Genomic DNA, 16,137 nt, shown 5'->3' with positions numbered 1-16,137 from the left:
TGTGAAATTCACACCCCTGAGTGCTGCAGCTACGATGACCCAATCCCCGGTGTACACATGGCTAGGACAACAGAAGACTTCTTCCGTCACCCTAGCTACTGCTGCGCAGAGAGGTGGATTTCCTACAGCGATGGAAACCCCCCTTCCGCCGCTGTAGGAAGCAGCTCCACTGCAGTAGCACAGCTGCAGCTGAATAAAGAGGGCAGAAAAGGGCACGTAGCATTTCTCTTATATTTACAAACCCCTTGGGTGAAATCCTAGCCCCATTGAAGTCAATAGCAAAATTCCCATTGATTCAATGGAGCCAAAACTTCACCCTTTATGTGTAAGAACCACGTGTACCATCTAACAAACAAAGGGCCAGCAAACAAAGGGACACCAAACAAAGGGACACCAAACAAAAGGGACACCAAACAAAGGGCCAGCACAAGGTGGTAGCAAAACAGTGGTGATCTTCTACTGAAGGTACCACCCAATTGTCCGGACAGAAGGGTGCATGGGGAGGGAGCTCTCTTATAGAGGTGTTGAAAGCAATGACCTTTGAATGAGCGTGTGAGATATTTCAATGGGAGCATGGGGAATCATTCCCCTGACAGCTGTGCAGGTGGAAGTAATGTGTTGGCATAGGGTGCTGGGGGTATGGCTGGGTTTACTGGAGTCGGTGCATCAGGATTGGCTCCATGAATTTCAGTGGGCATTTCACCTGTGTAGGATTCTCAGGGAATGGCCCTGTGTTAATCCAGTGGCACAGGTGAACTGAGAACAGCACGGAAGTATGAGCAGCTTCAGGGAAGGATCCTGCAGCATCAGCCTGCACTCCGCCCCCATCCCTCTGCCAAACAATCGAGCCTTTCTCTCGGGCTGAGTGACATTGGGAAGATGAATCCAGGGAGTCTCAAGGGCGAATGTCAGTGAGGGCAAACTCCGAGGAAGGGGGATCTCAGGGGCTGCTTTCAAGATTGTTACCTGTGCCAGAGTAACATCGCTGCATGGCACAGTGACTGGGGGCAGGCGAGGCAGTTCTTACTGTAACTAACCTCTGCCGATCCCTTGGGGCTTTGCTTCCCTTCCTCCCTGTAGGATGGGGGCCATGAGGCCGGCGCTGGCCTTGCTATCCCTGGCCTACCTGCTGCACACAGCCACTGCCCTGAGAATCTGCGCTTTCAACATCAAGACTTTTGGAGACAGCAAGCTGTCCAATGAAACCATCGCAGGCATCATCTTGAATGTGAGTATGGGGGAGTTCCCACATACCAGCAGTTCTTGAGAGGTGGGGGTACCCTGGACTCCATCAGGGCCCAGGGGCTCTCAGAAGTGTGATTTCTGTGGGCCTGGAAAGTATGCTCTCACTTGGGCCGAAGGCTACTTAGAAACCCAACTGAAAGGGAAGTGATGAAGGGCCAAGTGCTGGGTTGTTTCTCTGCTTACTCCAGCAGGATTGGCTTAGAGGTAGTAAAACTGGTTAGTGTGACTCCTCCTCCATGGTGCTTATGCCCTAGACCTCTTGGTTACAAGTGGAGACAGCCTATCTGAGCCCTGCCCAGGAACCCCTTCAGGGAGACACTTTCCAGCCACACGGTCCCCTATAACACTGAGAAGCAAAACCAAGGTCTAAGTGAGGAGATGATAGATCAATTAATGTATGGGCATAGATGGTCTATCAGAACAAAAGAATGGCCACACTGGATCAGGCTAATGGTCAATCTCTTCCAATAGCAGCTGGTGCCAGATGCTTCAGAGGGAATGAACAGAACAGGATAATTATTGAGTGATCCATCCCAGTTTCTGGCAGTCATCAGCCACACGGTCCCCTATAACACTGAGAAGTGAAACCAAGGTCCTAAATAAATCAATCAATCGATCTATCTATCTGTAATGGGACTGTTGTCCCCTGATTCAAACTCAGTGGGGGTGTTTTGGTTGGCTCACTCCCAGTACCAAAAGAACTGAGAACAGTCGATGGGAGATCAAGACCCTGAGACTAACAGACCCCAGGAACAATGGGGAGAGGCCAATGCTCCAGGTCAGCCTGATTGACAGGGCAGGCAGGCTAATCAGGGAGTCAGGAGGCCAGGGGAGTCCTGTCCTCCATGTGAGCTGGAATTGCCTGGGTCAGACAGAGTGGGGCCAAGCTAAGGAAAAAGCAGGGGCTCAAGCTCAGCTGGGGAGCAGAGCTGGGCCAGATCCAGAAGGACCAGAAAAGCAGCCCAGGAAGCAAGTCAGTGCTGGGAGCAGAGTCACAGAAGCAGCCCACAGAGCAGCCTGTGCTGTGGGAAGAACTGCAACAATCAGAGCCAGAGGGGCCAGAGAAGCAGCCCAGGGAGCTGGAGGCAGAGCAGCAGCAGCAGTGCTGAGGCAAAGTGGAGCTGAAGTTGGAGCTGAGGCAGAGTGGAGCTGGAGCTGAGCTGGAGCTGGAGCAGTCCAGAGCTGGGTGTGGTGAGCAGCTGGGGAGAGCAAGGAGGACCCTGGGCAGCGGGGCCAGCGCAGAGAGACGCCCCCAGCCAAGATGCCCCTTGCAGGCTGCACTGGGAGGGGGATCGTAACCCTGACGGGGTGGAGGTGATGCTGGGAAGAAGAAAGCCTGACGGCGTGTGGCCACTGCCAGAGCAAGTGTCCGACCCACAGCATCTCTGCAGCACAGCCAGGGCCTGAGCAGGTGGCCTGGGACTTGTGAGGAACAGACTGAACTTCCCTGACATTCCAGGGACACTGGTTGTGATGTCCCCGTGCCACAGAGTGGGGTGATGTGTTTTCCTCTAACCTGTCCCATTTTTTCCTTATTTTTTTAAATTGATGGCTGTTTAATAAACTGTATTTGCTTTGAACTATATGTAATGATCAGTGAAGCATCCAGTGCAGAGAGAGCACCCCGGAGTGGGGACATCCTAGCCCCTGCCCTAAGTGACCACAACAAGGTTGGGGGTCGAGACCCCCAGGAATCCTGGGCCCAGCCTTACTGGGGTTACGAGGACTCTGACACCCAGGAGAGTGGGAGGGGAGCCCTTGAGGTCAGGCAGGCCTCTGGGTAAAGGAAGTGGGAGCGAGGACTCAGAGCCTTTCGCTAGCCCATTTCACCGTGGTAGTGTATAAGCCAGGAAAGTTCCCCACAATAGCGGGACCATTCCCCTGCTTACATATCTATCTATCTGGGACCTTGGTTTCACTTCTCAGTGTTATAGGAGACCATGTGGCTGATGACTGCCAGAAACTGGCATAGATCACTCAATAATTACCCTGTTCTGTTCATTCCCTCTGAAGCATCTGGCACAAGGATACTGGGCTAGATGGACCATTATCTAGATCAAGGGTAGGCAACCTATGGCACATGTGCCAAAGGCAGCACGCAAGCTGATTTTCAGTGGCGCTCACACTGCCCGGGTCCTGGCCACCGGTCTGGGGGGCTCTGCATTTTAATTTAATTTTAAATGAAGCTTCTTAAACATTTTAAAAACCTTATTTACTTTACACATACAACAATAGTTTAGTTATATATTATAGACTTATAGAAAGAGACCTTCTAAAAATGTTAAAATGTATTACTGGCATGCAAAACCTTAAATTAGAGTGAATAAATGAAGACTCGGCACACCGCTTCTAAAAGGTGGCCGACCCCTGATCTAGATCTATCTATCTATCTATCACCACTTCAGATTCAGGTGCCACAAGTCCTCCTTTTCTTTTTTCAGATTCCACAGTGTTTTCAGAGACAGACAGAGGATAACCCTGGCAGCCTGGCTGGCGTTCCCCATGGCAGTGAAACTCATCTTGTGCAATCACTGCTGTGTTGGGATCCTGCTGGCTGATTTTTGAACCGTTCTGGAACAGCATGTCTAAGGGAAGCTGGGGTGTTAGGCACTGCACATGCAGCCTGCACCAGGCTCGGCTTCACAGCACGGCGCTTTGTGTTTCCCCCAGATCTTGCAGACGTACGACATCACTGTGGTGCAGGAGGTCCGTGACTCTGACCTGAGTGCCGTCCAGAGACTGATGGATCAGCTCAACAGGTGTTTTCCAAACCTACATGGAAGGGGGGGGAGGAAGAAGGGGAGGAGCCTAAAACCTTGCTGTGGTCTGGAGTGTTTTAGAGCAGATATAAACGAGGCTCCTTCGAGTGCAGCACCCAGCCAGCCATACGGGGAAGGTTACGCGGCTGCCCACAGCAGTTTAGATGAAGGGAGTGCTGGAGCTGGGGCTCTGCAGGTGGCTCTGGCATAACTGACTCAGTGACAGTGTCACAGGGCACATCACTCACCGCTGGTCTGGCACCTCCTCCTGGTCACTCTGGGGATTAGCTTGAGGCCAACACCTCCATCCACGGTCTGCACCCACCCCACCACTTCAGCCGCAGTCCACCTGCAACCCCTCTTGCAGCATCAGGTACCGCAGCATCCTCTTCGTGGCTCAGCCCTCGGGCCATGTCACTATCTGGGTTCCGTGCTTCCGGGGGAGGTTTACCTCCTCAATAGTTCTGCCACTTCCCCAGTGGCGAGTGGAGGGACCCAGGCCCACCCACTGCTCTGGGTCCCAGCCCAGGGACCCTCCACACCACAGTCACTTACTGCATTCCTTTGCCTTTACTATCACTGCATTTCCCTGGGCCACTTCCCCATGGCCACAGCCCCTTCCTCAGTCTCACCAGCCCATCCGGAGCTCCTTCTCTTCTCCCCGGGTTCCTGCCTGCACTGCTGTGTCCAAGGTGCTACAGCAGAGGTGGGCAAACTACACCCGGCCCCTTAGCTCAGGCCGGGGAGGATAGCCCCCGGCCCCTCCCACGCTGAACCCCCTCCTCCATAGCCTCAGTGCACCGCCAGTGCTCTGGCCTGCCGTTCCTGCCAGGCAGCATGGGCAGCATGGCTGGCTCCGGCCAGACGGTGGGGCTGCGAACACCTGTCGCTCTGAGCGGCATGGTAAGGGGGCAGGCAGCAGGGGGGTTGGATAAGGGGCAGGAGATTCTGAGGGGCAGTCAGGGGATTGGGAACAGGGGGGTTGGATAGGCATGGGAGTCCCAGGGGGCCTGTCAAGGGTGTGGGTAGGGGTCAGGGCAGTCAGGGGACAGGCAGCAGGGGGGATTGAATAGGAGGTGGGGTTCCAGGGGGGCGGTTAGGGGACAAGGAGCAGGGGGGGTTGGATGGGTCAGGGCTTCTGAGGGGGGCAGTCAGGGGGCAGGAAGTGGGAGGAGGCGGACAGGGGGCGGGGGCCAGGCCCTTTGGGGAGGCACAGCCTTCCCTACCTGGCCCTCCATAGAGTTTCACAATAGCGATGTGGCCCTTGGGCCAAAAAGTTTGCCCACCCGTGTGCTACTGGGTTGCAGCCACCTCCAGACACAGTTCTCCCTCCTCAAATTCCAGTCAATACTGACCCTGATCTGCTCTGCAGCTCTTTTATATGGGCCTGCCGGTCCCTGATCAGTCACTCCTCACAGCCCCTCTCCTTACTGGCCAGTATGGGGCAAATGCCCCATCACAAACACCCTCGTGGGTCTCTGGAGCTTTTCACCACCGAAAGGCACACGCGTGTGAAGGGACCTGGGCATCCCTGCCTGGCGCCACACACCGCCATTCTCACAAAGCAAGCACGACATGGGGTACAGTGGTACCAGGGTGGCATATTTCGGGGCAATAATCTTGTATACAAAAGACAGCACAAACAGAGGAGCACAGAACTCACTGAGGACATCAGCAAGGTGCAGACACTGAGCAGGTCATGGCCAGAATCTGGGATTGGGCGGGATCCTTGGATGGCTGCTTTCCCCTGGAATTACAGCATCTTCTTGGCTACTCTAGTTTACACCACTGACTCCAATGCTACCCAGGCTTCTGACCAAATGTGCGCAGGGTAGATTTTTGCCAACCGCCCCCATTTTGTAATGTGCAGGGGGCCTCCCAGAGACAGCCAGCAGCCCTACGTGCCACACCACCCACTTTACAAGAGAGAATGGCCTCACCAAAAGAGGGGGGTGTAGTGCGTGAGGGGCGAGGTGTGACACACACGTGACACTGCCTGTGTGATGCGGTGACAAGCTGAGCCCAGAGGAAACAGGGAAGGAAGATCACAGGAGATGCCCCTTCCCCCACATTCCAATGGTTACTTACGAAAATGGATTGGGTGTTTGCTGACAGGGCAGACAAAAATCGTGGGGCCTGGGGCTCTCCTGCTGTGCCCCCTGTGCAGCCGTTTACACCAGTGCAAAGTGACTGTATACACTGATTCTGATCTCATGTACCCAGGTATAAATGAGGGGTAACTCCATTACAGCCAGTGGAGGCCATCCAGTGTGAAACCGGTGTGAGGTCAGAACTGGGCCCTACTATATAGGTGTGAATTGGTGACAAGGGACAGGGGCCACCAACCCCTCAGGAGAAGCCTGTCAAAGGGGCAGAGAGGGCTGGAATGGGCTTGGGAAGTGCAGAGGGAGCAGACAGCCTCAGGCCAGGGGTAACATGACACCAGCGAGGTCTGATTCTGGTATGAGAGCTGAGGCCACCTGCAGATGTCCCTGATGTGGCGGGAGTCACAGGTACTCAGCACCTCTGTGGCAGAGGGGTTCCCACAAGACCTCTTCCACTCGGCTTCCCAAGAACTCAGTTCGACTCCACTCCCATCACTCAGGTCTCTTCGTTGGGCCTGCAGCGAAGCTACGCTGAGTTGATCAGACTCAAGTGGAAGGGGTGAGGATCGGGCATACCGGTACCGCCCATCCAAAGTGACCCAGCAACCCTCTGTTTTTATAGACAGGTACACATGCCATTGAAGCACTGGTTGGGGGATGGGCATGCTTCTTTTGGAGGACCCAATCCCTGTACAACATGCACTGTCCATGCACAACTTTCTCTTTGCCTTGGCTCACCTTCCAGGCTTCGCTGACCCATTGTTATCTTGTCCATTGTCAGCGGTTCCCTGAGGGTCCCCCCTTATCTTAGCCACCACAGACAGTCTGGTTCCACCCTGCTGCTCCACTTACCTCCCTAATCCTGTCTCCCAAGAAATGAGGCCTCACCCACGTCCAATTACTCATGTCAAGCCAGCCTACATATTGAAGGGGCCCCATGGGAATGATGCTCCCTGAGACACCCTCCCCTCCCCCCCAAACCTGGCTTCCCGGAACAGAGTGGCAAGGGACCTGCATGGAGGGAGACGTCTCAGCCGTAAAGCAGGCAGGGTTACTCCTACCTATGCTGGCTGGGAGATCAGCTGGGGGTGGGATGGGAATGGTGGGAGGTGGTGCAGGAGCAGGGAGATGTGCTGGACGTGTGCACGGCCCTCCCTGCTCCAGCACGGACCTCACTGCCGGCTTTTCTGCCACCCCCACTCTAGGGCTTCTCTGCAGCCATACAGCTATGTGATCAGCGAGCCCCTGGGCCAGAGTACCTACAAGGAGCAATACCTCTTCATCTACCGGTAAGGATCCAGCAAACAGCCACAGCACCTCCTGCCCAACCACTGCTGCTCTCTGCATGCATGTCCCTGGGCTAGGGTTGCCAATTTGGTAACATTTAAAAACCGGAACCTCCCCAGCCCTGCCCCTTCCCCTGAGGCCACACCCTGCCCCAACTCTCCCCCTGAGGCCCCACCTCTGCCATGCCTCTTCCCCGAGGCCCCACCCCTGCCACGCCTCTTCCTGCTGACACCCTGCCCCTGTCTACTCTTCTTCCACCCTCCCTCCTGTCACTTGCTGCTTTTCCCCTCCAACCGGCTCAGGAGGGACTCACTTGCTTTGCTGGTGCTTGGAGCTGCAGCCATCTGATGCAGGTAGGAGGTGGCCCTGGCCATATAGGGGCTGGTGTGGGTGATGACTTGGCTCCTATCCAGCCTACAGTAACCGGACATTAGGTGTCTGGTCAGTAGATCTGACCGGACTCTGTCAGGTCTCCTTTTTGACTGGACTTTCGGATAGAAAACCGGACACCTGGCCATCCTACCCTGCGTGCACCAGGGCCCACCCCAGAGTGGAGCCACCTGACTGTGTGTGGTCATTCCATCTCTCCTCCCGGCAGGACGGGTGTAGTGTCGGTGGTGGACAGTTACTGCTACGATGATGGCTGTGAGCCCTGTGGGAGCGACACCTTCAGCAGGGAACCCTTCATTGTGAAGTTCTCTTCCCCCTACACAGGTAAGCGGGGCCCAGGGATCTCTCTGCCCCATGGCACTGGGAGCAGCAGCACCCCAGGCCATCCTGCATCTAGCTAGAGAAACCCCTGCTCCCCCACACGCTGACCCCTCCCACCAGGGAACAAGGAACGTTACCATGGAGAGTTCGGCAAAGTCTTTGGGAATGATGCTTCAACTCAGGACAGGCCTAGATCCAATAGGGGGAGCGTGGGGCTGGGTCCGGTTCTGGGGAGTTATTCTGACTGGTATGTGGGCAGCCTGACATAGTGGTTGGAGCAAGCATTGGGAGTCAGGACCAGTCTGATACCAGGAGGTCAGCGTCCAGAACAGGCCAGAGAGCAAACCAAGGTCCGGGGTCAGGCAGGGCCAGGTTACCAGGAGCTCATTAGCAGGTAACAGAAGCAGGTATGCCAGGGGAAGCAGCCCTGAGCAGGGAGATCCTGGCAGCATAGACATCTTCCTGTTCCTGTGCTGGGTTTATATAGTTGCAGTGAAGCAGTGAGGACCCCCCGTGTTCTGCCAGCTGGAGGACTGAGGTTCTCTGGCGGAGTTCAGCTCCTACTCGGACACCAGTTAGCAGGTCAGTGGGTGGCGGGTTGGCGCTTACTTGTGCTGAAGTGCCCTATGGACCAGGGTTCAAGACCTGCAGTCCCTGATGGGTGTGGGTCTGGATGCTGGCTTGCGGAGTGCGTGCCTGGGGCTGTTTCACGGCATACGCCCCTGCAGGGGGCTGATCTTGGACACTGAACCTGAATCCCAGTGTCTGGCAGGTTGGGGGGTGGTGTTTGCATCCCTTGAGCTGGGGGTCAGTGGCAGGGGATCAGTTCAGCTCATTGTAAAGCCAGGTGCAGTTGGGACCTAGAGCTTAGCTTTGGGGTCGTGGGGGTTCAACGGGCTGTGAGTATACCTGCCCCTCTGCCAGCCCGCAATCCCATTGCTCCTTGGGGTATGATTGGTCACGGGGCTGAGGGAGGAAAAGGGTGGCTGTGCACTGACATACAAACCCCACGGCAGCCGTTCTCATGGGGCCTGAACTCCTCAGAGCAGCCGGGGAGAAGCAGCGACAGTCCTGGCCAGCGGGAGCCCAGCCCAGAGGCTTCCTTTGACAGCTGCTGCTTTGGCACAAAGCCAACCAGGGGCAGCTTTATGGATGGCACTGGCCCAGGAGGGCAGCACACAAGTGCAGAGGGACCCAGAGAGGCCAGCATGGCCAACTGGAGCTGCTAGCACTGTGGGAACTGCCAAGTGACAATAGAGTAAGCACAAGTAATAGGAGATCCTGGTTCAAGTCCCAGTCCTGCCTGATTCTGAGTGGGAGGGGAAGTGTCCATACGGAGAGCATGGTCTTGGGAACCCCAGGGTGGAACAGTCCCAGATGTGTGTGAGAGAGAGACAGCAGGGAGGATGGGTGACGGCTCCGTGTGCGCATGGAAAATGGCTGGCTGTGTAACTTGTGTCTTTGGCAGAGGTGCCGGAATTCGTGCTGGTGCCCTTGCATACGGCCCCCAGTGAGGCTGTGGCAGAGATCGACGCCCTCTATGATGTCTACTTAGATGTCATCAACAAGTGGGGTACTGACGTAAGCAGATGTAGCCGCATGCAAACCCAGTGCCTGCCGTGTGAATGAACTCACTGGCATTCCCTCCCCCGCGTGTCTCGGGTAAGGCTGCTGCTGCCAGGATGGGACATCAGCTAACTTGGCTGTGGAAGGTCCTGGCTAGTCTATTACTTATGCCGACCCCCGACTTCCTGTGCAGAGCTGCTCTGTCTGCCTGGGCCAGTGTAGGTTACCAGGAATGGTCAGAGGGAACAGCCAGGAGCTAACCAGCAGGGTTTGCCTCTGGGGAAGCGAATCTCCCTTCGTCCATATCCACATACTGCTCTGTGTTGAACAAAGCTGTGGAGCAGAGAGGCCCAACTGCACTGCCCCCAACCCCTTCAGCCCTCGGCCCATAGGCCTCAGAGCCACACAACCCCTCTGGGACCCTCGCCGCAGAGTGCCCAAGGGTGGGGAGGTGTGGGTTCCTTCCCGCTTCCCTGCCAGGGTCTCCACCCTTCATCACACGGATGGCGAACGAGGATCTCGGACCCGCTTCCAGCTAAATCGAGGGGTTCCGCGGCTCAGCCTGGACAGCACAGTCCCAGTGTGCCGAAGGCTCGATCAATCAGGAATGGGCTGTAGGCCCTTTCACCTGCTGGCATTGGGCCCAGGACAGTGGTGACTAAAGCCAGCTGTTTCCTGATGACATTGAGCCAGGGAGGTGCACAGAGCACGTCACCCTAGGGGTGGTCTTGGCACCAGAGCCTGGGCACCTGCACTGCGCTCCCTCCTTAGAGCTGCTCTCTCCAGGGCAGGGCTGGGTACATCAGCAGGAGGCATGGGGGGCCCTGCCTGTGCTGCCCCTGCTCTGCAGATGAAGCATCAGCCCCCCTGGCCCAGGTCATTGCGGTGCCAGGACTTCATGGTGTATCTGAGCACAAGGAAAGCCTCATGACCCCAGCCCCAGAGAAGACGACACCCCGCCCCGTGCAGAGAAGGAACCAGCAGAATAGCCAGAGGGAGTGACAGACCCCCAAACCACCATGTATCAGCTCCTGCCCCTGCCTTAGCCACAAAGACAGCCACAGCCAAGGAGAGCAGTGGTTAGCCAGCGAGACCTCAGCTTGTGGCACTGGCAGGGCTGCCCAGGACACTCCAGAGCGAAGGGCTCAGGGAGGCTGCTGTGCGTGAGGTTCTTGCCTGGCTGGGCCCCCCGCACTGACCTGGCACTTCCTTGGCAGAACATCCTCTTCCTGGGAGACTTCAATGCCGACTGCTCCTACGTCAGGCCGCAGGACTGGCCTTCCATCCGCCTGCGAACCAGCAACGCCTTCCAGTGGCTCATCCCAGACAGTGCAGACACCACTGTGTCGTACACAGACTGTGCCTACGACCGGTGAGGAGAGCTGCTGCTGATCATCCCCAGTGCCGCTACTGGGCCTGTGCCTGGCAGCTGTACGGAGAAGCCCAGGGCTCCATGGTCTGTGGGCTCCCCATCAGCCCTTGGGGGTTGGGCTGGTGCTGAGGCAGATGAGCAGTGGGCTGTCGGGGGAGCCTGCGCTGCCTCTGCCCAGGCTGTGCCTGTTCTACCAGTCAGTAGCGGGTTTCGGTCCCTGGGACTGCCGGTCCCTGAGCAATGCAGTCACCTGGCAGGAGGGTACCATGTGAGCACCACGGCACATCAGAGATAGGAAGGACAGCAGCCCCAAGAGACAGCCTAATGTGGCCAGTGCCAGCCCTGGGGACAGCAAATGACGGGGAGGGGATGAAAAGGGACAAGGAGAGGACCGCAGGTGGGCAGTGCCCTAGCACAGAAGGTCATCACTCATAGGACCACATCTGGGAATACTCAGAGACCCCTTCAGCTGGGGAAAACCACAGCCTCTGGCACAGACTGCAGAGAGACACTGTAGCCCAGCCAGGACACTCATTAACCCTGATTGCCCTGTGCTGTGCTGTGGGCGTGTGCTCCCCACACACCCGGGTGCAATAGGAAGCCTGGCTCTCTCCAGAAGGTTCTGGAATCAGGTGCCGCTGGAACTTGGCCCCACGTTCAGCTGTCACCTGCCTCCACTGAGCTCAGCTTCCACACCAGATGGAGCTGGCTGAGAGCCCCAGGGGGTCTAGCTGCAGGGGAGAGGGATTTTTCCCCCAGGACTGCACAAACCAAGCCACCCTGTCAGCTCCCCCCAGCACGCTCCCTGGCTCCACTACTTAGGGAAGCTGGTGAGGAACCCCACCAGCAGCGCTGCCAACGTTGGCCCTGGGCTCCAGCCTGGCTCTGGGGTGGGCGAGGGCATTCCCTGCAGGGTGTGACCCTGAAGCCCAGCTGCCTGAGAAGTGCAGTGTTTAACCCTAGCCCCTTGTGGCATGTCACAGGATCGTGGTGAGTGGCTCTGAGCTGCAGCACTGTACGGTGGACAAATCTGCCAAGGTCAACAACTTCCAGGAGACTTTCCACCTGCAGCTCAAGGATGTAAGTGAAGCCGACAATCTGCCTGCATGCTCTCAGAGCACCTAGCTGTGAGCAGAGACAATAGCTGCTAGCTAGCCAGGGGGCAAACGACAGCTGGTCAGGACTGGGGCCAAGCTCAGAGATCACTGCATCAAGCTTTGCAGGGAGTCTCCCAGAGTTAAAGGCTAGTCTAGCTCAGCTACACTAAGGCCTGTTCTATACACAGGTGTTGTCCTGCTATAACTGTGTGGGTTTGGGGGGTATTGCTATAGTTACAGGGGCAGGAACTCGTGTGGATGCAGTTATACCAATATAAAGGGGCTGGATAGCTTGTTCCCCTTCCCAGATGGGAAGAGCTATCCCGGGGTAAGCACCTTTAGACCAGTCTAACTCCATCCACACTAGAGGGCAAAAGGGGTACCGCTTGTGGGTGTAGACGAGGCTGGAGACCCTACAGGCCTGATTCTCCATTGTCCCATATCTTGTGTAGAGTGAATGCGGGGCAGAGTAAGAGTGCAGGATCTGCAGGGCAGCCTTTCCCACACACTTGGCTGTCACTGACTGCCCAAGGGGTAGGATGACAGGCCCTAGACATGGTTACATCACCTCCTGGCCAGGACACAGCATTTACACTTGGAGGGTCCTGTTGGCTCTATGCTGTACAGCTCGCTCCGCCCCTGCCAGTGCTTGCTAGTGGCTGTTTTCTTATGGATATTGTGTAGAATATCCCCACTCCTGCAGTTAGCCCCTGCCATGGGTTAAAACCCCGGGCCTGATCCTGCTTTCTCCCTGGGGTAACCATTGTTCTTGGCAGACCAGCTGTCAACTGGTATAACCATAGGTGCTGACTCCATGGGTGCTCCGGGGCTGGACCACCCATGGAAAAAAAATAGTGGGTGCTCAGCACCCACCAGCCACAGCTGTTTGGCGGTGCCCCCAATCAACTAATCCGGAGATGCCACCAAACAGCTGATAGGCGGTGCAGCCAAACAGCCGTTTGGCAGCTGGTGGAGGGTCTTGGGGGAGAGTGGAGAGCAGCGAGTAGCAGGTGGGTGGGGGGCTTGGGGCGGGAAGAGGTGAAGTGAAGGTGGGGCCTTGAGGGAAGGGATGGAATGGGGGCAGGGCTTCGGGGCAGAGCAGGGATGGAGCACCCCTTGAGAAAAATAGAAGTTGGCACATCTGGGTGTAGGTGAGAGAGGAGACTCCGGCTGCTCCTTTCACAGCGCTGGGGAATTAGAGGGTAAATTACACTGAGGTCTTGGCTCTCCCTTCGACAGTGCCGTCCACTGCAGCTCATGCGTCTGTGCTCTTACGTGATTGGATGCCACCACTCAGGCATCACTCAGGGGGCTCGCTGCACAGAACCATTCAGCGCCTCGGGAGGCCATCTCCCCTGGGGACTGTGGCTGTGTTTTGCATGCGTGTAGACTGCATGAAGGAGGCAACGCTCTTGGGGGCACTGTGTAGGCAGCGTGGCCCAGTGGCTAGGGCGCAGGAAGGGGCGTCGAGAGGCCGAGGGCCTGATAACCCAGGACTTTCCCCTTGTGTGGTTGGTTGGAGTGGCTGTGTGAAGTGATGGTAACACGCTCCAGGCCAGCTCAGGCTGGGAGCATTTTACACATTCTTTGCACCAGTCTGAATGACTCCCCAAGGCGCAGGGCAGGAGAGGGTTAAACCTTAGGCTTGAATTGCACGGCCAGTTCGCCTTGCTGCTCTGTGCCTCAGTTTCCCCTCTGTAAAGGGCTCTGAGCTTGAGGGAGGAGCTGGGGGAGCCTTGGCTCATTCTGGCATTGGCCTCCTGTTCAACGTGTGCCGCTGGCCTCGATGTCCATGGGATGAGTGCAGGCCGGGCTTCCCCTGGTTTGCACTCACACTCCTGATGGAGCTCACACCTGGGAGCTCATCTAAAGCCATGCAGACCCCTAGGGAGCTCTCCTTCCCAAAGGCAGGGAGCTAACGGGAACCCTGCGTTTGACAATGAGTCACCTTGCATAGGAGGATCTCAGACCACCTCATTAATATTAATTGACTCACCCTGGCAGAGCCCAGTGATAGGGATGGTCAGCGTTATCCCCATTGTACAGGTGGAGACACTGAGGCATGGAGTGGTTGGGTGATTTGCCCAAGGCCATGCAATGAGTCGGTATCAGGGCACGGAACAGATCTAGACACATGCTCTGTCCATTAGCCCATTCTGCCTCCTGCTGCACCTCAGGAATTGCCAGGATTCATGTGACAACAGGAGCCATGACACGAGGTCATGGACAAGCTGTATCTGATGCCTGCTGAGCAGCCCCACAACTTAGGCTCTGTGATTTCTCCCTTTTGTGTCCAGGCCCTGGCCGTCAGTGACCATTTCCCGGTGGAAGTGACTCTGAGGGCTCGCTGAGGCTCGCCTGCTCCTGCTTTGCTCCATCCCCCCCATAGCTACCAGCAAAGCAACCTCTACCACATTCATATTCCCTTTGGCTGCTGCTGGCTGCAGCGCCAACGCCTTCAGACGAGCTCCCCAGGATGAACCTTAGCATCTACGATTATAGCCAAATACCAGCCTCCTGGCATCTACCTGCTGCTCCTGGCACATCCTCATGGCTGGTCACAAACCCACCTCTCTAGGTGCTGCATCGAATGGCCCACCAGCGTCACTTACTGGGTACCTGGATAACTGGCATATCCATGCCATGCCATTGGGAATGCCCTTCATGCAATGTAGTTAGTAAGCTTTGAAATCTTTGGTCTCGGGGCATCCTGGAGCGTTATGCTGGGCAACAGGGCTGGGGCGGTGCTGATTTTGTGGCCAATGGGTATGTGCAATTAACATAGGCTGAATGAGGGGCAGTTTTATAAGTGCTTGATGATTGGCTAGAAGCCAACTGTGGAGTCGCATGATATCTGGTGTTTTTCATAAAGCCCTAGCTGTTAGAGTCATGTGATTATAGCAGACTCTTGGCTTTCATTAAAAGAGCCAGGTTTCAGCCTTCATGCATGTGTTTAAAAGCTGGAAGATGTGAATGACCTCTCAGCGCTCAGACCCCACCAGGCCAATAAACAGAACCCACCACTGATTATTTTCTCTCTCTCATGATTTTTAAGCCAGACTCATGAGCTCTGAACACTTTGGGATAGCTCAGTGGTTTGAGCATTGGCCTGCTAAACCCAGGGTTGTGAGTTCAATCCTTGAGGGGGCCATTTGGGATCTGGGGCAAAAATTGGGGATTGGTCCTGCTTTGGGCAGGGGGTTGGACTAGATGACCTCATGAGGCCCCTTCCAACTCTGATATTCTATGATTCTATCCAGCAGAAACTAACATGGAGCGTAAGAATGGCCACACTTGGTCAGACCAATGGTCCATCTAGCTCAGGATCCTGTCTTCAGACAGTGGCTGGTGCCAGGTGCTTCAGAGGGAATGAACAGAGCAGGGCAATTATCGAGTGATCCATCCCCTGTTGTCCAGTCCCAGCACCTGGCAGTCAGAGGTTTAGGGACACCCAGAACATGGGGTTGCATCCGTGACCTAAAGCCATTGAGGGCTACCTGTCCTCCATGAACTCTGTGAACCTGACTGAACCTGTCTTGTAACTGTCTGTCCACCTGGAGTCATTCCCTACAGGACAGCGTTGACCCTGCATTGTGGTGTCCCATCCTGATTTGGGGCATTGACCTAGCAACTCTTCGGGGAAGAGATTCTATTCTGTGTCTATGGCTTGCCTTTTATAAGCCCCACCTGCACTAGATGATTTAGTTGGGGATTGGCCCTGCTTTGAGCAGGGGGTAGGATTAGATGACCTCCTGAGGTCCCTTCCAACTCTGATATTCTATGACTCTAAGGACACTATGTCTATACTATGGAATAATAAGGGGGAGTGCTGGTCATCTGCAATTTGATACCATGACATGCAATCAGTATGTAATCAAAGGGCCCGGAGAATCAAATGGATCCATCTGTATCTGATTCAGAGTGTTTTTTGGGGGGTCATTTATGCTCTTGAGGGCCTCTGCCATCTGAGCTGCCAGATTTTGTAATGAGGGGCA

The 16,137-nt window shown here is 55.8% G+C and overlaps 1 protein-coding gene across 1 annotated transcript; it reads left to right on the top strand.

Annotated features, from left to right (window-relative positions):
* Positions 1-925: 925 nt before the first annotated feature.
* Positions 926-15,074, top strand: LOC125644177 (deoxyribonuclease-1-like). Its single transcript, XM_048867739.2, has 8 exons — positions 926-1,228; positions 3,916-4,004; positions 7,315-7,398; positions 7,995-8,110; positions 9,576-9,688; positions 10,891-11,045; positions 12,029-12,125; positions 14,440-15,074. The coding sequence occupies exons 1-8, from the start codon at positions 1,082-1,084 to the stop codon at positions 14,491-14,493; spliced, it is 855 nt and encodes a 284-aa protein (XP_048723696.2). The 5' UTR covers positions 926-1,081; the 3' UTR covers positions 14,494-15,074.
* Positions 15,075-16,137: the final 1,063 nt, after the last annotated feature.

Source organism: Caretta caretta, chromosome 10 (assembly GCF_965140235.1).
Source record: "Caretta caretta isolate rCarCar2 chromosome 10, rCarCar1.hap1, whole genome shotgun sequence".
In the NCBI taxonomy this organism is placed as follows: domain Eukaryota; kingdom Metazoa; phylum Chordata; order Testudines; family Cheloniidae; genus Caretta; species Caretta caretta.
Note: the sequence above shows the minus strand (reverse complement) of the source record. Positions and strands in the feature narration are given on the sequence as shown.

Bases quoted from the DNA above. Each gene is read 5' to 3' on its own strand.
- LOC125644177 (XM_048867739.2), top strand. From the start codon at position 1,082: ATGGGGGCCATGAGGCCGGCGCTGGCCTTGCTATCCCTGGCCTACCTG. The intron at 8,111-9,575 runs GTAAGCGGGGCC...TGTCTTTGGCAG, and splicing joins GTTCTCTTCCCCCTACACAG to AGGTGCCGGAATTCGTGCTG. The intron at 11,046-12,028 runs GTGAGGAGAGCT...GGCATGTCACAG, and splicing joins ACAGACTGTGCCTACGACCG to GATCGTGGTGAGTGGCTCTG.